Genomic DNA, 21,945 nt, shown 5'->3' with positions numbered 1-21,945 from the left:
CATACAATTAAGCTATCAGTTAAAGTCAGATTAAGACATCTCTTTCTCGATGGCTGACTGACAATATATTTGATAACACTAGAGACACGGTTCGGCGGTTGTGATGGATGACCCTATACATGGACGCGCTGTCGTGTTGTTTATGTTACAAAGTGTTAAATAGAATGATGTGGCGTGTCCTCAGATTCGGTCTTACATGTTTAGTCTGTTGTCATTTATAATTTGTTAATAGAAATTCAAAACACTCATTAATATTTTGGTGAGCATACATTGCAATTAACATTGTAGCTTTAAAAAGAATTGTATTCATAATATTTTAACTAAAGCTAAATAATAGCAACCAATAGAACCAGTAAAAAAACAACACCTACGCCATTTTTGTGATGGAAACAACACTGGTATTCGCTATCAACCTGCAACAAAGTCAGGGAGTGTACTGGAATCGGCTTGTTCGTCTGTCCATTAGTCTCGCTATCAGCCCCTAAGTTTTGTAAGGAATTGCTGAATTCTGATACCAGATTATCCTCTCTAATTCACCACTTAGGAATCAGACATATCCTACGGACCAAAATTATAAACCTTAATTTTATGTATAAGTTTCATATTCTTCAGATAAGGGTCAGTCTTTTCAGCGAATATTTTCCAAAGCTTCATTGGTTATACGGTAATATACTGCACTTTTCATATAGATACGAAGTATTACAAAAGCTTTAATTTTTCCAATAAACTTGATATGCCTGTGAACTCATGTTTTTTTTCTGTAATGTCCCTTTCAACATATATTCAGTAGAGTATTGGAGAAGGAAGGCAAACCACTCAGCAATAATGAAAGAGTGGTTTATTAGCCAGCTTTTTTGGTGACATGAACACAAATTAAGCAAGATGAAGGGATTTCTATTGTTTAGACAGTTATTACGTAGCATCCTGTTGGTGTGTAGTTATAAACCTGTCAATTCTAGTAACAGTTATGACGTTCATAGTGACAATCTGTGTATACGCGTAAATCGTTTTATCAATTAACCACAAACAACATAAAACCCTAATATCGACGACGCTCTGTCACTGTGGAATGATTGGTAAGACCAACACCATATAAAATACAGCTGAAATTGGATATGTCAGCAAAAACTTCTCTCAGCGATAAAATAAACATTATATTATATGTGCAACGTCATGTAATCCTGATATATTCGATTTTTTTATATGATAGTCCAAATAGACTAATACACTTTTTTTTGATACATATCTTTTCAAAAACGAAGTATATTTCTCAAATAAAATTAAAAAAATTCTGACGTAATTTGTACATTTAATTGTGTACAATATTTTACCTGAAAAGTGGACATTTCCGTTTTTCTTTCTTTTTAGAAAATGGCTGTTTGACCATCGATATCATTTATTGTTTATTACGTGTGTTTATCTTCTTTTATTTTACTTTTCGTTTTGTGTTGCTATTGATGTTGATTTTAATTTCGGAATTTCTATTTTATCTATCAAAGTTTTGTTTTTGTTTTTTATTTATATAAACATAATGTTATTAAATTTAACTGAATTTTTATATGATGTCGTTATGTTTATATCTTACAGCAATATTAACATTAGATAAAAAAAAATCACCTTTGTTGTCGTAATGAGTCTGTACTCCAACCATACAGACGCGTGAACTTCCATACGTCACTATCGCACGGTGTGAAACTGTCATCCCGCCAGCCATAAACTTCACTGAAGCTGACGTCGACATTACGTCTTTAATTGGGTTCGGCGTAATGTATATCATACATATGTAATTCCATTGTGACGGAATGATTATCACCATAAATTAAGAGTTGTATTTGATGAATATATAAATACGTTTGATATACAAGTTTGTTATGATTGATACTGACAGGAAAAAGTATTAAGCCGCTATAAACGTCATTACTAATTATGGAGGAACTTTAGGTCGTTTCTCCTAAATTGCACTCTACCTCCTCGCGTCTCGTGGCGACGATTCCTTTGTTTCCGGTCTATTCTTGCTGTTTTGGACATTTCCTTTGTCCTGTTGTGATGTCATGCTTATAAAGAGATGCTTTAGAAATAGTACTCACTGAGTATATCAGATGTATCGTGATGTTGGTGATATAAAAAAAATATCTACAAAACTATCGATAATATAAAAACGCAACACAAGTGACAATGCCATTGCATTTTTGACATCCTGGTTATTTTTCATTGTGTTTAACATTTTTATCTATTTCATGTATTTATTTATCTATTTATTTGAATTTTTTTGACACCTTAGAAATTACTAATACTCCTGTATTACTTACATTAAAGTATAAAACATCCGCTTTATGGTTGTATTCAGATTTGTAGAGGCATCTATAATAGAACTAAGGAATTGTAGCAATGACACATGACAGTTTATTTCTTCGTTTCCTATAATTTGTCACGTCAGCCTTTTTTTTTTTGTATTGGTTGTTTCCGTGGAGATTCCCAAATAAGATCATCTCACCAATGCCACCGATTTGTACGCTGGACGATCGTATCCTATCCGGTTAGGACACCAAGATAAAACATAAATTCAACATTTTCGTTTTCCTGACATCTTTTGTAGTTTGATGATGTTTGTTTGCCAGCGTGGGTCGCGGTGACCGAGTGGTTGAGGGGTGGCGGTGACCGAGTGGTTGAGGTGTTCCGACACGTTATCACTAGCTCTCCACCTCCGGGTTGCGAGGTCGAAACCCACGTGGGGCAGTTACCTGGTACTTACCGTATGCCGGTGGTTTTTCTCCGGATACTCCGGCTTCCCTCCACCTCCAAAACCTAACACGTCCTTAAATGACCCTGGCTGTTAATAGGTCGTTAAACAAAATAAACTAAACTAAAGTTTTCCACCGTGTACAGAACCATTAAAAATGGAAACACGAATTTACTTATCTGTCGCGACGAACACGCCTGACTTCCTATGGCACATGGAAATGTAATTTTTCTAAATGAAGTCACGATATCGACAAAAATATTTCCCGTGATTTTGATAATCCGGTATTATTTGAAACCCTCTCGGCTTACGATACGTCATTTTCATTTATTCACGGTGTTGTTAGATAGGGTTACTAGCCCAGAATGCATCGCGTCATTAACAGGAACAAGTATATGTAGGTCGGCAATAACTCTTATGAAATAAACAACTTCCGCCAAGAGAGTGTCATTTCTTAAACTGATCAAAAATGTATATAACATTATAAAACAATAGCCAATGCCCGCCTTCAAGTTGGGTATGAGATATAAGGAGTGTTATATAATAAGCTGCCTTTCAAACATTCGTCGCAAGTAGGGTTTCGTTTTAAAGAAGTCCCCTCAACTATATGAAGTACATGAAACCCTACAGTTTCATATGAGCTTGAAATATTGTACAAAAACAAGCATCAAAATATCAGATACACATGACAATTAGATTATACTTCTAAAATGTATATAAAGTAAATTATACTTATTGGTTTTAAAGCGTTTATTGACGACACTCTGTCATCTTCATCAGACAAAATATATTTTAGGGTTCGTTGTCCTTAGTCTTATAAAGTAACTCATCATGTCGTTATCTTGAATAGCAAAATACGAGAGTTCGTAAGAATTTACCTGCTATCTCTGGGGAGATTGAAAATAATTGTAAACCTGACTTAACAAATGTTAAGATGCAGTCTGAAGGAAGGTATGTCTTGTCATTTTCATAATGAAATTTAAAAAAAGGATTTGATCAATCTCAGCATGTTTTTATTTTTTTTATGGATTTTTCGCTCAAATTGCCAAGGGAATCTCCTGTTAAGTAATTTCTCTATCCAGGTGCATTTCGATTAAGCTGTGTTGATGAGTGAAGAAGGTCAGAGATGTGTGTAGAAAGTTAGTCTGTAGATACACATGAGCTATCCCAAGTCAGTCAGGCTGACCGCAGTTTGGACTACGCCTACAGACGAAAGCCAATAAAAATCCTGTTAAACTTTGTAACATCAATTTTCTTTGCTGTTTTGGTAAAAATTCATTGAGTGCACTGAATGTTTTTACTAATTTCAACATCAGCCGAGCCTTCGGTGACAAAGAGTACTGGTTATTAGGTGTACCAGGATATAACTTTATTCGTATGCATGGTCAGAATACTAGCAATATCTAGTGTAATAATTGTGATATCTCAACATTACCATGACCAATGATACTAAAAATGCAAATATCCACGATGAAACGCCAAGAAAATATCACAGTGCGCATGAGTTGTGCAATCAAAGCTCTATTCTAATTGGCGATAGTTGCATTCCGAGCAAAATATTAATCTCCTTGAAGTTTCTTGCTGGATTTTCACATGTTTGGCCCCTGCATCATCTACGAGTCATAAATGGACAAGAGAGCTGTATAATGCAATATCATATTCATTTATTGACATAAATGCATATATATTAGTGTTCTACCGCCAACTTTATACCACACAAAGGAAAATAATACGCAATAATTTTAACACGATGGTGATGATATGTATCCCCCCCCCCCCCCCCCCCCCCCCCCCATTCCCATTATCTGTCTCAACATACATACCGTATACCCTAACCAAAGACACCTGTTGGGAATTTTTCCGTCGGTAGCCAACACTAATCAAAGAATAATCATTGAAAAAAAGCGCTACTTCGACACAAAATGTAAACATTGCAGGGCCAGATTAAACAAAAACAAGGGTCGTCGAAGTGTGATCTATTGAGGTTTCAATTTATGAATAAAGAACATGATATCCATTATACAACCAATAACGGCTAATACAATCAACACAGTTATATGCATAATCATATTTATACATAGATGAACAGCACAAAATAAATATATTACAATATGCATTCCAAGAAAAAGTGAAAGGCATTTTCGCAAGGATGTCCACAGGTGCAAAACGGATCATTGATAAGATTTACTCGATACAGATCATATTTGAGAACACTACATCTGATCCTCAATTAAGGATTGAATCTTGATTTGGTCGATTTCATGGGGTCATGAATTGAGTTGCTCTTGAGACAAATTTAATGAACTGCGAAGCAGTTCATGTTGAATTTGTCTCAAGAGCAACTCAATTCATAACCCCATGAAATCGACCAAATCAAGATTCAATCCTTATATTTCAATTGGGGTTTTTTTTCGAATAAAAAAGTCGGTCTAGATATTATTGTGTCGAAGATTGTGCAAGTCTAAATGTGGAAAAGCCGGAGGAGTTCCGGATTGTGCATGTCTAGTCGGTCGAGTAAAATAGTCCGCAATATTAGGATTAAAAAAAGCATTATTTTGTCAAAATATAAGTATTAAGCATATCTGGCCTTTCATAAAATACAAGAATACATTATAAATTTGGTAATCTTAATAATTATTCCACCATGTTTATAACAACAATGTAGAAAAAGTGAAATCATTCCGCGGAAGGATTTTAACCATGTATTCATACACACTGATCAGTGTTAATCTGGTCAAATTCATGAGCAAATGAAACAGATTAAGTTTGGTAGTTTCATTGAGTCCAACTTGAGTAGAAATTGAAATATTCTGGTATGTAAAATGTTTAACTTTCTTTCGCCATAAGTGCAATAGGAAGGTGCCGATTTTTGTACATTTGAGATTATAGAGCTATTGAAGAAATCCAGGGAAGGCAACGACCGTACAGATAGATCTAACAGGTTCCAGTTACGAATAGTGGAATGTATAAACGAGAGATTTGTTAGAGAAAGCCTAAAAGAAGGAACACGATAATCACTGTTTAATCACTATTTTCTGCAACAGTAGGTGGAAGGAAATCATTTGAATAGTCCGTAGATAACTTATTATGTACTTTATTTTAGAGTTTTTTTTTATGTTTTCGACAATTTGAAAGAGTATCTAAACCAGTTTCAAAATGTACGTGCATACGAAGGAAGGCCTGTTTTATATGGGCAGCTTCTCTTTGAGTTTATCTAACAGTTAGGTTTTAAATCTGATACAACCATCCAATACTTCACACGTATATTCCAAAGCTGGCAAAATAAATGATTTATAAATTTGTAAAAGACTATTTCGATTTAGCAAACATTTCGATCTTCTTAATACATTTATTTTCTTCATAACAGAACTGTATATGGCATTTATATGATCCCCCCCACTAGGCGTTCGCATCAAAATTAAGATACCTATGGCTATCAGAAATATTTAGATCTTCATCCATGTCAGTAGAATTTGAAATAACAAAAAACCTTAGTTTTGTCTGGGTAAAATGTTACCAACCACGTTTTAGACACAAGTTTAGAGATTCCAGACCCCTGTTTAAAACAGTTTGAATTTCAAGACATGATTATGAAGACATTGATAGAGATGTATCATCCCCAAAAAGACGAGCAGTTGAGTCAAGGACATCAGCGATATCATTAATGTAAATTAAAAAACAAAAGTAGACCAAGAATGGAACCTTGAGGAACCCCTACTAAATTCAAACCTTAATGTAAGTAAGAATTGTTAAAATCAATTAATCAATCAATCTATCAGTTAAATAGTTTTCTAGCAAGGTATACAATTCACCACAAATTCCATAAGATTTTAGCTTCACCATTAAACCTTTATGCCGCATACGATAAAGGCCATTGAAAAATAACAATATATTTGAAGATGTCCTCTTCTAATTTGTTCATTTCCCACTCTCTCGTTTTCTTCATTTGGACCAAAACTAGGTCCTAGATATCCAGATAAGTGTTTTTCTATTTTTAATGTAGAATTACAAATTTGAAAAAAAAAAACCCATAAAATTGATAGGTGAATGAGATTTGTATCTAAGCATTATATCAAATTGATAAACACAACATTTAATCCCACAAGTAAAATGGTTTTTTTTTTTTTTTATTTTGCTTAGAGATTTTATTCAGATCGTGCTTAAAATGTGAAATTTATCGATTGTACACTCTCAATACATATTTGTATTCCTGGCTCGAGGAAAAAAGTATATATATATATATCGATAATTTTAAAGTATACAATTAAGATAGGCACTAGGTGGTACGGTTCATTTAAATTGACATATTGTTTCCTACTCAATTTAAGGAAAGACGTAGCCTGTTTTTGATATTCACCGTCTGTTAGGTAAAGCTTAAATAACATTACGCGCTACTTGGGTCACAAGGTCACGCTCCATCACGTGAAGACGGGAGGGCCGATTCGAGTGTGTATATAAACAGGACGGGAAACGTGGTATGGATCATTCCACACCTCCGTAACATCATGGAGGATCTCCAGTCCCGTGGACCGGTGTTACTTCTGCTCCTTGTCACCCTAATCTGTAAGTCACTTACGTAATGCTTTATAATTGGTAATTACAACTAGTACTTCATTCTGATATGACATATAGTCTAGATACACATTGATTAAAGTGCTTTAAGTGTTTTTTCGTCAATATGCTCGTTTTTGAATCGGAACCAATAACAAAATTAATCTAATATTGACAGTGACGCATTTTAACATTATTGAAGATAACATTCAAATCAATAATTTGTATTTAGTTAAAACATTGTTTATACTTTTGTTATTCTATCTTTTTTTTATTTTTAGTTAAATTCCATCACTTCATGTCCACAAATGATAATATTAATACTCTATATTTTATTTATATTGTTGATGTACTTGTTTATCGAAAGTCTTTTTACAATATCTGTCTATTCAGACTGTAATATAATGATGTGATAAAAACATATTCATGTTTATTTGAAATTTCGTCAATATAAATATAAACATTTTGTATTTCAACTTTGTTTGTGACATTCGATGATATATCCTATCCTTAAATCAAACTCAACAATCTTTTTTGTCCAAACGTTTGATCTTAGATCAAAGCTTATTGCCAATAGAAATTAAACTTAAATACATGTATGTTTATTTACATTCAAAAGTGCAATCAAATTGTCGTTAATGGTCTACATCTCAAACGAATAATGACATGTTTATCCCTGTACACCCTAACGCGTTTACTTCAATAACAGTAAAGAAGATACTTACTAGCCGGCCTCTGTTAACATCACGTGATCTAGCAATTTAAATGCAAAAATCTGCTTGGAAATTTCATCACCAAACATTCATTAAAATATACTGTTAATTAGATATGCAAACACCCAGGCTTAATGATACAGCGGTGACAATCTTATTTTTACAAACGTCATAAATTTCCTTTCCTCGGTAGGAATTTTTCGTATTTCAGTCTTTCCTGCAAAAACAGTTTATACTTTTACCATGATACGTGTTAACATATATATGCAAAGCACTAAAGTTTTCCGCAATACAGGTTTAGTAAGGTGTTTTCGCAAGTTAGCACATTTCTACACCTCTCTTCTCATATTAACACAAGATTTAATTAAAGACAACCCAATAGATAACCGTTTATATATCATTAGATATTAAACTGTTGGTGATGTACATTTCCTATCACTAAAGCCTGTATACTACATTTTTTAAAGTCTAAGTCTTATTTGAATCCTAGGTGTGCTAAATGCTACTTAATGATATACAACTCGACATATTTATTTTAGGGAAAAGGTCATTTCCCGGCGAATATCTATAAAGTAGATGATCTTTGAACCGCATGCTCGTATTATATGTGACCTTACTAGTCAGAGACGGTTATTAATGTATCTATTAATTGAACTCTGACATTTAATTGTTCTTTTATGAGCTGTTCATTTAAGCACCATGTTTGTCATTTAACATCATTCAAATGTAGACCACATTAGCCCAGCCTCGTTATTCCTATACCTATGTGGTGTTTTTCCTTGCTGTATATAGTTCTTAGATAAGATAAAATGAAAGATGTCACAACAAAGACACACTGTCAAAAAAAAGTTTAAAATGGAAACCAGGGCACTAAAATATATCTTATCAACACCAACAAATAGCAACTGGGGTATCAAAATTTATATAACTGTCATTAACAAATTGCAACCGGGGTATCAGAATATATCTAACTAACACCGACAAATGACAACCAGGGTATGAAAGGTATGAAAATATATCTAATTAACACCAACAAATGACAACCAAGGTACCATAAAATATCTAACTAACACTGACAAATGACAAGCAGGTTATAAAAATGTATCTAACACCAACAAATGACAACAAGGGTATCAAACTATTTCTAATTAACACCGACGAATGACAACCACGCATCAAAATATATCTAATTAACACCGACGAATGACAACCACGCATCAAAATATATCTAATTAACACCGACAAATGACAACCAGGGTACCATAATATATCTAACTAACACCGACAAATGACAACCAGGGTACCATAATATATCTAACTAACACCGACAAATGACAACCAGGGTACCATAATATATCTAACTAACACTGACAAATGACAACCAGGTAATACAAATATATCTAACACCAACAAATTGCAACCATTGTATCAAAATATATCTAATCAACACCGACAAATGACAACCGGGGTATCAAAATATTAACTGAATTCACATCATATTCTACTACTCTACTTTCAGGTTCAGTATCAGCAAATGTGGCAAATATCGCCGGGAGCTTGACTGCCGAGTACGAGTTGATTAACCACAATCCAGGTGGTTCTTATTATGCCTCCATCATTCTCACCAACCATGGTTCCACGCCATTAGGTGCTACTGGATGGAGCCTTTATTTCTGTCACGAAAATGTCGTCCAGTTTAATAGATTTAACATCAGCAATGGTGAATATCTTGTTACCAGACGTGGCGGCTTTGTATTGTCGCATGTAAAAGGATGCATGTACAAGTTCACTCCATCTCCAGTTGGATTTCAAGCGATAGACATAAACCAAAGAAGACGCCTAACGTTTTTGGCTGCCGCATCTATCAGTGGTATATACGATATATACCCGAATATCTACGTCGCTGATAACACACAATCAGCATTGATAACAAATACAAACAGTTATCGTAATTATGTCGCACCATTTAATAGCATATTCCAATACACACGAGATCCGCCGAAAGACCCAGTATTGCCTGTATCACCTTTAAGAAGTTATGCTGTACTGGTGAACCAAACGTACCCTGTCCTTACTCCAGGTGACATTATTCCGACACCTCTGATGAAGCGTGCTACTCCCAACAAATTGATCATCGACAGCAGTTGGAGATTGTACACTAACATACCTCGTCTGATTGTAGATGGTCTTATGGAATATGTCAAGAGTAGGTTTTATCTACTTGCATAAAATATCGCAGATATCTTCTATCTAGGTTTTAAGTTTTGTTCTATGATGAGTAAATGACATTAATAGATTTCTTAAGGCTGTTTTAAATCGTTCAGAATAACAAATGCATTTCTAGAATGAAAGATTTTTTTTCATATTGCATTACGTTTAGGTAATGGAATTTGGTACATTTTATTAAGGCTTGTTCATTGTTTTTGTTTTTATAGGAAAACTGGAAATGAGTGAATCTCCGAATGAAATTACACAAAATGTAATCCTGTTCGAGCTCGGGAACCCCCCCTCTTTTGTGGAAAACAGCGATGAGTGGTATAATTTAACTATCACTCCCACTTATAGATATGTAAGGATCGTGGCTAACACCACAGCTGGGCTGTTCAATGGTTTTCAAACCTTTCTAAATATCAGAAAAATAAAAACCACAACGAGTCAAAATAAAGTAACTGAGGTTCCCGAATTGGTGATAACTGACTCGCCACGATTTCAACATCGGGGACTTCTTCTTGACGTTGCGTCAAACTTTATGCCTGTACCAACTGTGATGAAGCTACTCCATATCATGGCATTAGTGAAGCTCAACAAACTACAGTTACTATTGGCCAATGACTATGCTGTCAGGCTTGAGATAGACGGCATGCCCACCTTCCATACCGTAAGTACAACAATTATGGTTTATTTGATGTATTTTAGATTTTTTTTGATATCGGTTTTCATATCAGTGTATCAGTACAATGCAGTTTTTATAAAATGTAATTAATTTTCTGAATTGTTATTGTTTCACTCATTTTTCAATTATTATGTTAGGTTAATGGAAATGTTCTTTGATCACTCTTAAATGATTTAGAAATGATTGGAATTAATTAATAAAAATTGATAACAAAATTGCAGTTTCCTCGGGTGTTAATCGCTGATCCCAGTGTAAGACCCCTCCTATGCTTCCAACAAAACCATGAAGTTCCTGGCTACGGGTACATTTAAGCCTTTCCCTACATTTGTTCATTAGCCATTCTTTGATAATTAGATCTTTACATAGAATGGTGAATTATTTGTAGTCAACAAATGTTATATCAATCATTTTATCTGCCGTATTACCTATGCTTTTGCAAAAATTCCAGGTGGGCTCAAGAAGATGCCATGACGAAAGTGAGAATTCATGTTTGTTTTCTCAGCTGGGATCAGATCCCTCAGGAAATGGACTTGGATCGGGATATTATTCTATCCAAGATTATCTAGACATTCTTTCCTTAGCAAAACAGTTACACATTGAAATTATTCCAATGTGGAATTTTGACAGTAACATGAGAGCATCAGAAATAGCCATGCGGGCCTATAGCAAGGCTACCAACGACAGGACAATGGACTGGAGCTTACCACAGTTGGATAAAACATCCCATTTAAAACAAAATATGTTTAGGCTTGGTAAAGTGGACCCGTGTGCGGGGGAAACAGAGAGATTTATAAGGACAATAGTAGCTACCATAAAATCATATCACGCAATAGCGGACTACCCTCTGAAGACATTCAGTGTTGGGGGCGATGATACAGACATTCCCGCCTGGATTGATAAATGCCGTTTACGTAACAAAGACGTCACCACAGGACATCCATATGTGCAAACGAAACTCGAGTTCACCAAAATGCTAGTTAGAGTTGCCATCGAAAATGAAGTTACCCTTAATGCGTACGACAACCAGTTTACAGCCTTCCCGACCCTATGTTTCAATTCCACAGACTGCCCTGATTGGATGATGCCTTTCAATGGCTCAAAATGGTATCCACCAAATTTTGATGTCTCCGTTACTCACAGGGATCCTAGAGTAATATTCCAAAACAGATTGAGACTGAGGGGTCACAATGCTACTGCTAATATTTCTGACCATGAAAATGAGACAAAGTTAAAAATGTTCCAGCGCAATGGATATAAGGTAAGATGATAAAGAATACATACGCGTTTGACATTTGGGGTTGGTAGATCTAGTAAATTTTGAGGGATTCAATGCACTTTGAGATAAAGCGCTGATGGATATTCCGTATTAAATTGAGGGTTTGAATATCCGGTAAGGTTATGAAATTTTGATTAACATATTAAGGATTAACTAGTATCTATAAATAATTCTTTATTCTAATTTTGAAACAAACCTACATTTTAAATAAATTTATGTATGATTGTGTATATAAATAAGATTTAACTTCAGGTTTCATATATACTCTTAGTATAAATGATGGTGGGGGAGGGGTATTTTTATAACGGTTCGTTGATTAAGGTATTGTCCCTGCATCTTCGTTGTCAACCCTCCCTTAAGACTTTTACATTTTTTCCGAGAATCTCGAAACATTCCGGTTAAATGTTTCATATAAACACTGTGTATACACCATGTGGTATGTTTTATATCTACACTGTGTACACACCATGTGGTATGTTATATATTTACACCGTGAACACACCGTGTGGTATGTTATATATCTACACTGTGTACACACCGTGTAGTTTGTTTTATATCTACACCGTGTACACACCGTGTGGTATGTTATATATCTACACTGTGTACACACCGTGTGGTATGTTTTATATCTACACTGTGTACACACCGTGTAGTTTGTTTTATATCTACACCGTGTACACACCGTGTGGTATGTTATATATCTACACTGTGTACACACCGTGTGGTATGTTTTATATCTACACTGTGTACACACCGTGTGGTATGTTTTATATCTACACTGTGTACACACCATGTGGTATGTTATATATCTACACTGTGTACACACCGTGTGGTATGTTTATATTTACACTGTGTACACACCATGTGGTATGTTATATATCTACACTGTGTACACACCGTGTGGTATGTTTATATTTACACCGTGTACACACCGTGTGGTATGTTATATATCTACACTGTGTACACACCGTGTGGTATGTTATATATCTACACTGTGTACACACCGTGTAGTATGTTATATATCTACACCGTGTACACACCGTGTGGTATGTTATATATCTACACCGTGTACACACCGTGTGGTATGTTATATTTCTACACTGTGTACACACCGTGTGGTATGTTATATATCTACACTGTGTACACACCGTGTAGTATGTTATATATCTACACTGTGTACACACCGTGTGGTATGTTATATATCTACACCGTGTACACACCGTGTGGTATGTTATATATCTACACCGTGTACACAACGTGTGGTATGTTTTATATCTACACTGTGTACACACCGTGTAGTATGTTTTATATCTACACCGTGTACACACCGTGTGGTATGTTATATATCTACACTGTGTACACACCGTGTGGTATGTTATATATCTACACTGTGTACACACCGTGTGGTATGTTATATATCTACACTGTGTACACACCGTGTAGTATGTTTTATATCTACACTGTGTACACACCGTGTGGTATGTTATATATCTACACTGTGTACATACCGTGTGGTATGTTTTATATTTACACCGTGTACACACCGTGTGGTATGTTATATATCTACACTGTGTACACACCGTGTGGTATGTTATATTTCTACACTGTGTACACACCGTGTGGTATGTTATATATCTACACTGTGTACACAACGTGTGGTATGTTTTATATTTACACTGTGTACAGACCGTGTGGTATGTTATATATCTACACTGTGTACACACCGTGTGGTATGTTATATATATACACTGTGTACACACCGTGTGGTATGTTTGATATATACACTGAATACACACGTACCAGGAAGTTTGATTTTGATAATCTTTGATATCTAAAAAATGATAACAAAATAATTTCTATGCTATTTCACTGATGAATAAATCATTACTACTTTTACGCTAATCAATTCGTTGTTTGTTTCAGAGTATTATATCGACGCAGGACGTCCTTGACCTTTCTGTGAAGGAGGAGCCGGGTCCGTATGTCCCCGGTGAATTGCCGTTTGGAAGGTCCCCTATTCCAGTTCAACACATATTCAGCATGTGGCCAGAATCAATGTGTTGCTCCAGATACGAGTGTTTTCCTCGAACGAACCCGGCAGGATATATGAAGCTACCGCTGCATCCTGATCCATTATGTCTGGAAGACCCCAGAGCTAAAGGCCCAATAGGTAAGTGAATTGTTGCATTCTGCAGAGTGTTCTCGATGGATGCTGTATCTGACCCCTGCAAAGAATAAACGTTACCAGGAATAATATAAAAAAATTGAATAAATGCAAATGTGTAACTATGGCTTGCAGAATTACTTTTGTAAACTATATGTATATAGCATAAAGCATGAAATAATCATTACAACTATTGAATAACAATCAAATTATATCGTACACGGAATAAACTAAATGCGATTTGATTGGTTGACACGGTGACCTTTGACAAGGAATATGTTTTCATCCCGGGGTTCTATTCGTTTTGATTGGCTTACACTTGAAGGCCGCTTCACGGGGTCCCGGAAATGATAACGTATATTAAGAAGTTCGTAGTTGTCATTTAACCACACTCGATTGGAAAAAATACCACATACCATGACCACTCATTGTGTAGCCTGTAGATATAGAATACAACTGATACAAAATGCGTCTTGAATTACGACATTTTTATATCTTCGATTGTCTTCTATATATATGTCATGCTGTACAACGAAATTAAACAAAGGTTACAAACCAAATTATGTTGTACGGTGAGTGATAGAGCGCTTGGTTTGTGCATATTTAAGTTTGTAGATTACCTGTGCGGTTTACATCGCACAGTTGTGCGGTTTGTATCGCACATCGCACATTTGTGCGCACGATGTCTGCACGGTGTGCGCACGATGTTTTTGGAACGTTGCGCGATCACACAACTGTAGTTCATTATATGGTTCAAGATCTGCATTTTATTCGTCTTAACGCAATCTCAAATAATACATGTGTTTGATTTCGCAACATCTTTCTTCACTTCGGCATGTATTCATCCATTGATAATGCTAAATGTAAAACAAACTGTAGTGATCTTAAAAAAAATATATCCTTGCATTTCATTACATTTTTCTTGAATATACGTAGGTGCACTTTAAGCATATAAGGAAATAACAGCTTTTGTTCGTATTCTTTAATCAGAAGCGTCTAATCGTTGACCAATCTTTAATGTCCTATACTTATATACCATCCTTGTATCGGTATACCGTCCTAATATCAGTATACCGTCGTAATATTAGTATACCGTCCTAATATTGGTATACCGTCCTTATATTGGTATATCGTCCTAAGATTGGTATGCCAGCCTGATATTGGCATATCGTCCTAATATTGGTATACCGTCCTAATATTGGTATTCCGTCCTATCATTGGTAAATATTGATGGCACACTTCTGGTTAACACTTAAATATTGGTATGTTTTTATATCAATCTGATATGTTATAGCTTATAACAGGCTAACAAAAGGTAGTTCGATAACACATAAATAACACGCTGTGGATTCATACTTGTTTGGCTGATATTATTATTGTTTATTTTGATCATAAACTATTCTAAGTACATTTCAGCTACTAATGAACTATTTATATACACAGGAATGCAAGCATCTATATCCACGAGGAAGGTCCGCACCGAATCAGAGCTCTTCCAGCTACTCTTTCCACGACTGTTTGCCGTGGCGGAGAGGGCGTGGCATCGAGGTAATTGGGAAAACACGGTGAGGCTACCGATTAGGAATATTCATGCTGCAAGAATTGCTGAAATCCAGGATTTTCAGAAGTTCAAAGCTATTCTTGGCACACATCTTCTCCCGATGTTAGACAACGAGAGGGCGCTTTATTATATGACTCCCCCCGGAGCAGTGTAAGTATTTGCAAATATAACTGAAGAAAGTTATGTAAATTTATGCGGTCAAAGTAAGTGAGCTTGTCAGATAAGGTATGTTTTTTTACTTGAGGAAAACATCTAATAGTCTCAGGGCTGTATGCAGTTTTAAAGGTACAAAATCTAAACAAATACTTTATTTCATAATATAATTGAGGATCGTTAACTCAAGTGTCGTTTTTAGTAGTAACAACGCCAGTGTTGTAATTTCCTGTGCCGTCCTAACATGTTTGTATATGTATACATTGTCATTAAATCTGTATAACAATTATATTGATAACTTCAACCACAACAACTTAATCCTAATCAATGGATAGATGTAAAAATACCGTATTGACGCGTTTGCAAACATGTAGATGTATGCAATATACTGGCTAAAATGTGTTCTCTTTGAAAATGCAGGCAAATTCTGCAACACGTCAACGTACGTGTACGTCCGTATGGTTGAAATACAAATCTTTTCGGCAGGTTCATAATTATGTGCGGATATATTATTAATATGCGATATACATATCTTCCTATATGTTACAAAACTATAGTTCTATAATAGTATATGTAATCAGAAAAAACACTATGACAAAGGAAGGCAGTTTTTACATTGATCAGACTTCGAAATCACTTAGAAAATAAAATCTTAGGCTGCAATAAATGAGTCGATCAGTGATCTATATAACGTTTTCCTTTTACTTTGTACCGTGACATTTGTCCTGTCCTTAAAATATGAACGTCAAATGTATATTGTCTAGAGGACTCATTCCGTGTCATTCTTGTTACCACAGTATGAGAAACATCACTGCTGACCTCAGAGACATGCGCAGAGCAGTATCGGCCAAGACGGAGTATCCAGGGTTTGTTGCTCAAATCAAGACGGACAAAATGTCAGCCTTTGAGGACGTTGTAGACAACAAGGTTTATGATTCATTACAGACAGAATTTAGGACAAGGTAAGATTACATTGTATTCAAAATCCTATTGTACAACAAACTAGTATTAACTTTACGAAAACCGCAATCAATATTCGTTTAATTACCAAAACATTAGGTGACAGAAAGCTATATCATTTCTTTATTTTGCTTAATGTTGTTAACATCGACCTAAAGCTGACCCTATATAGTAAACCTCTGTCTAAAGAGGTTGCGTGTTTAAACACGATTTATTGTAGCTCAGCTTTTATGAAAAGGCAGTATACTTTACTTTTTAGACCGGTTTCTGGAACAATCAAATTTAACAATTATTACCAAACCAATTGTCTACTATGATATAATATTTTAGTGCCAAACCATCGGTGAAATGTGACATGATATTTTAGTACCAAACTAAAGGTCTACTAGGATATAATTTTAGTACCAAAATAACTTGATATAGTATTTTTGTCTACTATTTTAGTCTACTATGGTATTTAATACTTTAGTACCATGAGTTTATTGATATATATGTAATTTAGAGTTAACTTAGTTTACGGCAAACCATAGTTTTACGGACCTGCCCTGAACTATATGCCCTTCGGCCTAGGGGAATATTGTACTGGACAGGTCCGTAAAACCATCGATTGCTCTCAACCAAAGTCTGTATTTGTATAAAATCGTATGTAGCGACCGGACCTTGGGTTACAAAACAAATGTCTATTTATAGACATATTTTTGTACAATAAAGATTCACACATTGGGTTAATATGCATGCATGTAATTATAATATGCTAATTAGTGTCTTCCCATTGGTCAATGGTCGTTGTGGTCACTGTGGGGCCTCAGTGACCCCCGTGCTAAATACATAACTTTCATTGGTCAAGGGCTCTGTCCAGCCCCTGCAACCCTAAGGTCATCCCCACTATAGAATCCATCCTTTGAAGTTTATGGAAAGTTCCTTAATAAGCGTAAACAATTTTTTATAATGTAGCACAATTCAGGGTTAGAATTATTTAGAAAAGGACATCCCTCCAACCGCCCCTGCATTCCTCCTTTTATGTGTGGATCTTTATATCTAGCTTTTCTTTTTGGTGCTTTGTTTAGTATATTATTAGTATTGTTAATTTTATTCATGTTGATAAGACTTTGTTACTTGATGTGTACCTGTCTAGTAAAGTAAAGTTTAATTATTGCATTGTTATAATACTTGTAAGCGAAGTCCCGGTGCTTCCCCCCCCCCCCCCCCCCCCCCCCCCCCTTTTTTTTTTATCAAGGGGATACAGCCATTTACATTGTTTGGTATTTTATATTCTGCATTTTTGGAGCAAACAGAGCTCGAGGATTGGACCAGTTGATGTAGTAGTTTTATAATCTTTAACTTTAGCAGGACAAAAACATTTACTGTGGTATATCGTATGTAGCGACCGGAACGGACCGGACGTCGGTTACAATCGTAGTTGCAACGTAGTATTCCATATATTTTGATGAGGATAAAGATGAGTTTCAGAACAACAGTATCGAGTTTACATTCGTTTGATCATCGTCCTCTTTAAAAAAAAACAGCCAGTGCAATAGACTTATTCGTGTGAATTAATATGTAATAATTTCTTCGTTCATTCCAGAAACAAGCAATCGACAAGACATAGTAGAAGCGAGATCGTACGCACAACAGTAAGTGAACTCCATACATAACCTAGTTGAGCACATTGTGTGATAATGGTTAAAGAATGACCGATTTGTGGAACGAATCGTTATGAAGTTATGTAAAGAATCCACCAAGTGATTGAGATAGCTTCCAGGTGTTGTCCGAACATTTATAAACATCTCTTTAAATTTACACATTTAAAAACACCTTATGTACAAAACATACTTGCCTATACGTTTGAATATATATATATAGTTTTTTGTTTTCGTTTTTTTTCAGTTCCCTGATAAATACGCTCGAGAACACATGATCATAATGCATAACCTTGCGGCGAACTCGTCATTGGAGTTTCCGATTCAAACACGTTTTAGAAATCAGGACGATGCTACTGGAGTCAATTCCTATTCAATAATACATGGGTTGCCGTTATATTTCGATAGAGATTTCGGAGAATTTTTTAACAAAACTGGATACCAAGTATTCCTTCAAAGGAAACCTGTCCTTATACAACATCATGTGGCGAGGATGCAACAACACCAGAGACAGTTTCTTAATGGACATGGAGCTTCCGGGACTCGAGCTTCTAATCCAAATACGAGGAATGCAGGAGGTCCTGTTCCTATGGGGGCCAATCAAAACATGATGAATGCTGCTGGGCCTGTTCCTATGGGAACCAATCCAAACATGATAAATAGACGTCAAAATGTAGGTTAAGTCAATAGCTGTCTCAAATACCATCCAAACAATATCCATTTCTGTATCAAATGTCTAGTGTTTGAAAAATCTGAAGAGATAATTATAATGGCTAGTGAAAATAAGAGGAAATAAATTACTTTATATCGTTAATAAACAGGGTATAGATAATGTTTCAGTTTCACTACACGAACGCATTCTTTTTAATTCTGTCGATATACCACTTCAATAAACACAGATTCTGGCTGTCAGGATTTTGTTAATTATTTTGAATATTACACATTGTCTCCTTTATGATTTTCTCATGTCTGACAGATACAATACCAATTATAAATAATATGCATGCATATCACATGTTTCTTGTATGCATGTGTGTATGTGTGAATATAAAATGAGAGATTATTATATGTGTAATATAGGGGTTAAACAAAGATTCGTTTTGGATGTGGTGAGTAGTTAACTTTTATAAATTGACTAACGAAAGTGAAAGAAATACCATATCTTACAAACACGAATCTTATAACTTGTTTCAACCACAATAATATGAATCAGAAATGATGGGATTTCGACCCGGTTTGCATACATATGTGTTTGTAGACATATTCTAATAAGGCGTCATGATATTACCATAATGTAAAAAGTCACTAATCGATATTCAAAAATTTCATTTTTTCAAATGTTTTATTTTTTATAAATTTGTTCAGCGTTATGCAAACCCGTGATACTTGAAGTCTTGCAGTTTTAAATCCATTAACTTAACAATCGTGGACTATATGCGCGTATATGGCGGAGGTATCTGCCAAAAAGTCAACTGATTGTGTCAGATTCCACGAGCCATGGTTTTGAACGTTTCTGTAAGATTAACGTATATCCAATGGTTATCATATAAGGGACTCCGTATATAGGACCTCTAAATAGTCACGCAATCTCGGCGACAACTATTGTTTCAATGCTTCGTTTTCTGCCGTATCATTTTGCAAGTAATATCTAACTTTCTACACATAGCCTTCAGTTCTTTTTTCTTTTTTCTTTTTTACCTTTGATGAAATAAAATCATCAGTAGCAAAATCATCGTGAGAGTGAGAATGCTTATTTGACAAGTCGCTAACTTGATTATTAATATATGTTATTTGCAACGGACAGGGAGAACGTGTATGTCACGATCTTGACATGACAGTATGACGTCGAAGCGATTCCCGATATGACGTAAATAAAAGATCACGTGACACAAAGCACATCAGAAAAAAGTAATTCATATAAAAATGAAGAAAAAAAAAAGAATCTGAACCAATCACAAGACTGGACGGTCATATACCACTAGTGGTATACCTATAAGTCTAGCCACGTCAGCACGTTTACACAATGGTCTAGGATTGGAATATGACAGCGTATTATAAGGGTTATTTTATGTATGTATGGTAAAAGCTTACTGTACGTATGTGATAACTGTTTATTATACGTATAGTAAAAAGTAAATGTATAGAAATGTGTATTGCATGTATAGTAAATTTTATAATATGTATAATAAATGTGTATCATGTATGTATAACAAATGTTGATTGTATGTACGTATAACAAAGACGTATGTATGTATGTACAATGATTTTGTATTGTATGTATCTTTAATAAAGATGTATATCCTGTATGGGTGTAATATCAGACTTGGCTCCTACGGAACAACAAAGAGCATGTCTTGTTAAATTGTCATTTTCTCATATAATGTAAGACTAACAGTACCTTATGACAGCCTTTAGCACAACAGTGCAAATGATTATTGGCCAGGAGTCTCGGTCGAGTGTCTTATTGATAATAACTGTGTCGCACCTTACCAAAACACTCATGGATCATTATGTACATTTTAGAGGCTTGGTATGAACTTTTAATCATTATTACTGATTTACATAGGGGCTTGAAGTAACTAAAAGGTAATTTCATGTTAATGATCTTAACCTTATTGTTTGTTTTTACAAAATGATATTGTATTTCATTCATGCAAAAAAATACTATCTTTTGGAGTTTGATTTCAACAAAATAAATAATGAAGTCGGAGAAAACTATACATATGGCGTTGTTGTGGATATGTGTTTCATAATGTAATGTAGGGTACTTGCTGGACATTTGACGGAAAATAGGTATTACAGAAATGCAGAGTTTTTCTATGTGTAAAAGGTAGTCACATAACTACACGGAGTGTACTATGTAAAATACGTAATCACAGAACTGTAGAAGTGTTCTATGTAAAATAGGTAGTCACATAACTTCACGGAGTGTTCTGTGTAAAATAAGTTATCACAGAACTATAGGGATGTTCGATGGAAAATAAGTATCACTGAATCACATCGGTTGTTCTATGTAAAATTAATATCACAGAACTACAGGGGTTGTTCGATGTAAAATAAAAATCAAATAATAACTGCAGGGGTTTTTCTGCGTAAAATAAGTACATATAGTCACAGAACTGCACGGAATGCCTTATGAAACTGAAAGGTAAAAGATGTGTAAAAAATCAGTTTCAAATAAAAATAAGAAAAGCCTGCTTAATTCGGCCACCGCCATGTCAATCTAGATCGAATCAAAGAAACATCACATCAAGTTCAATGAGAATCTGGCAGCTGACAACTGAACCGAAAAAA

The 21,945-nt window shown here is 35.0% G+C and overlaps 1 protein-coding gene across 1 annotated transcript; it reads left to right on the top strand.

Moving 5' to 3' along the window:
• Positions 1–7,213: 7,213 nt before the first annotated feature.
• On the top strand, positions 7,214–21,371 carry LOC117336039 (putative beta-hexosaminidase). Its single transcript, XM_033896375.1, has 9 exons — positions 7,214–7,303; positions 9,524–10,210; positions 10,440–10,882; positions 11,346–12,155; positions 14,097–14,343; positions 15,781–16,048; positions 16,849–17,013; positions 18,597–18,645; positions 18,899–21,371. The coding sequence occupies exons 1-9, from the start codon at positions 7,246–7,248 to the stop codon at positions 19,331–19,333; spliced, it is 3,162 nt and encodes a 1,053-aa protein (XP_033752266.1). The 5' UTR covers positions 7,214–7,245; the 3' UTR covers positions 19,334–21,371.
• The last annotated feature ends 574 nt before the right edge of the window (positions 21,372–21,945 follow it).

Source organism: Pecten maximus, chromosome 10 (genome assembly GCF_902652985.1).
Source record: "Pecten maximus chromosome 10, xPecMax1.1, whole genome shotgun sequence".
Lineage (NCBI taxonomy): Eukaryota > Metazoa > Mollusca > Bivalvia > Pectinida > Pectinidae > Pecten > Pecten maximus.
Note: the sequence above shows the minus strand (reverse complement) of the source record. Positions and strands in the feature narration are given on the sequence as shown.

Excerpts from the sequence above, each read along its gene's own strand:
- LOC117336039 (XM_033896375.1), top strand. The coding sequence starts at position 7,246 with ATGGAGGATCTCCAGTCCCGTGGACCGGTGTTACTTCTGCTCCTTGTC. Across the intron at positions 7,304-9,523 it reads GCTCCTTGTCACCCTAATCT|GTTCAGTATCAGCAAATGTG; the intron begins GTAAGTCACTTA and ends CTCTACTTTCAG. Across the intron at positions 10,883-11,345 it reads GCATGCCCACCTTCCATACC|GTGGGCTCAAGAAGATGCCA; the intron begins GTAAGTACAACA and ends CAAAAATTCCAG.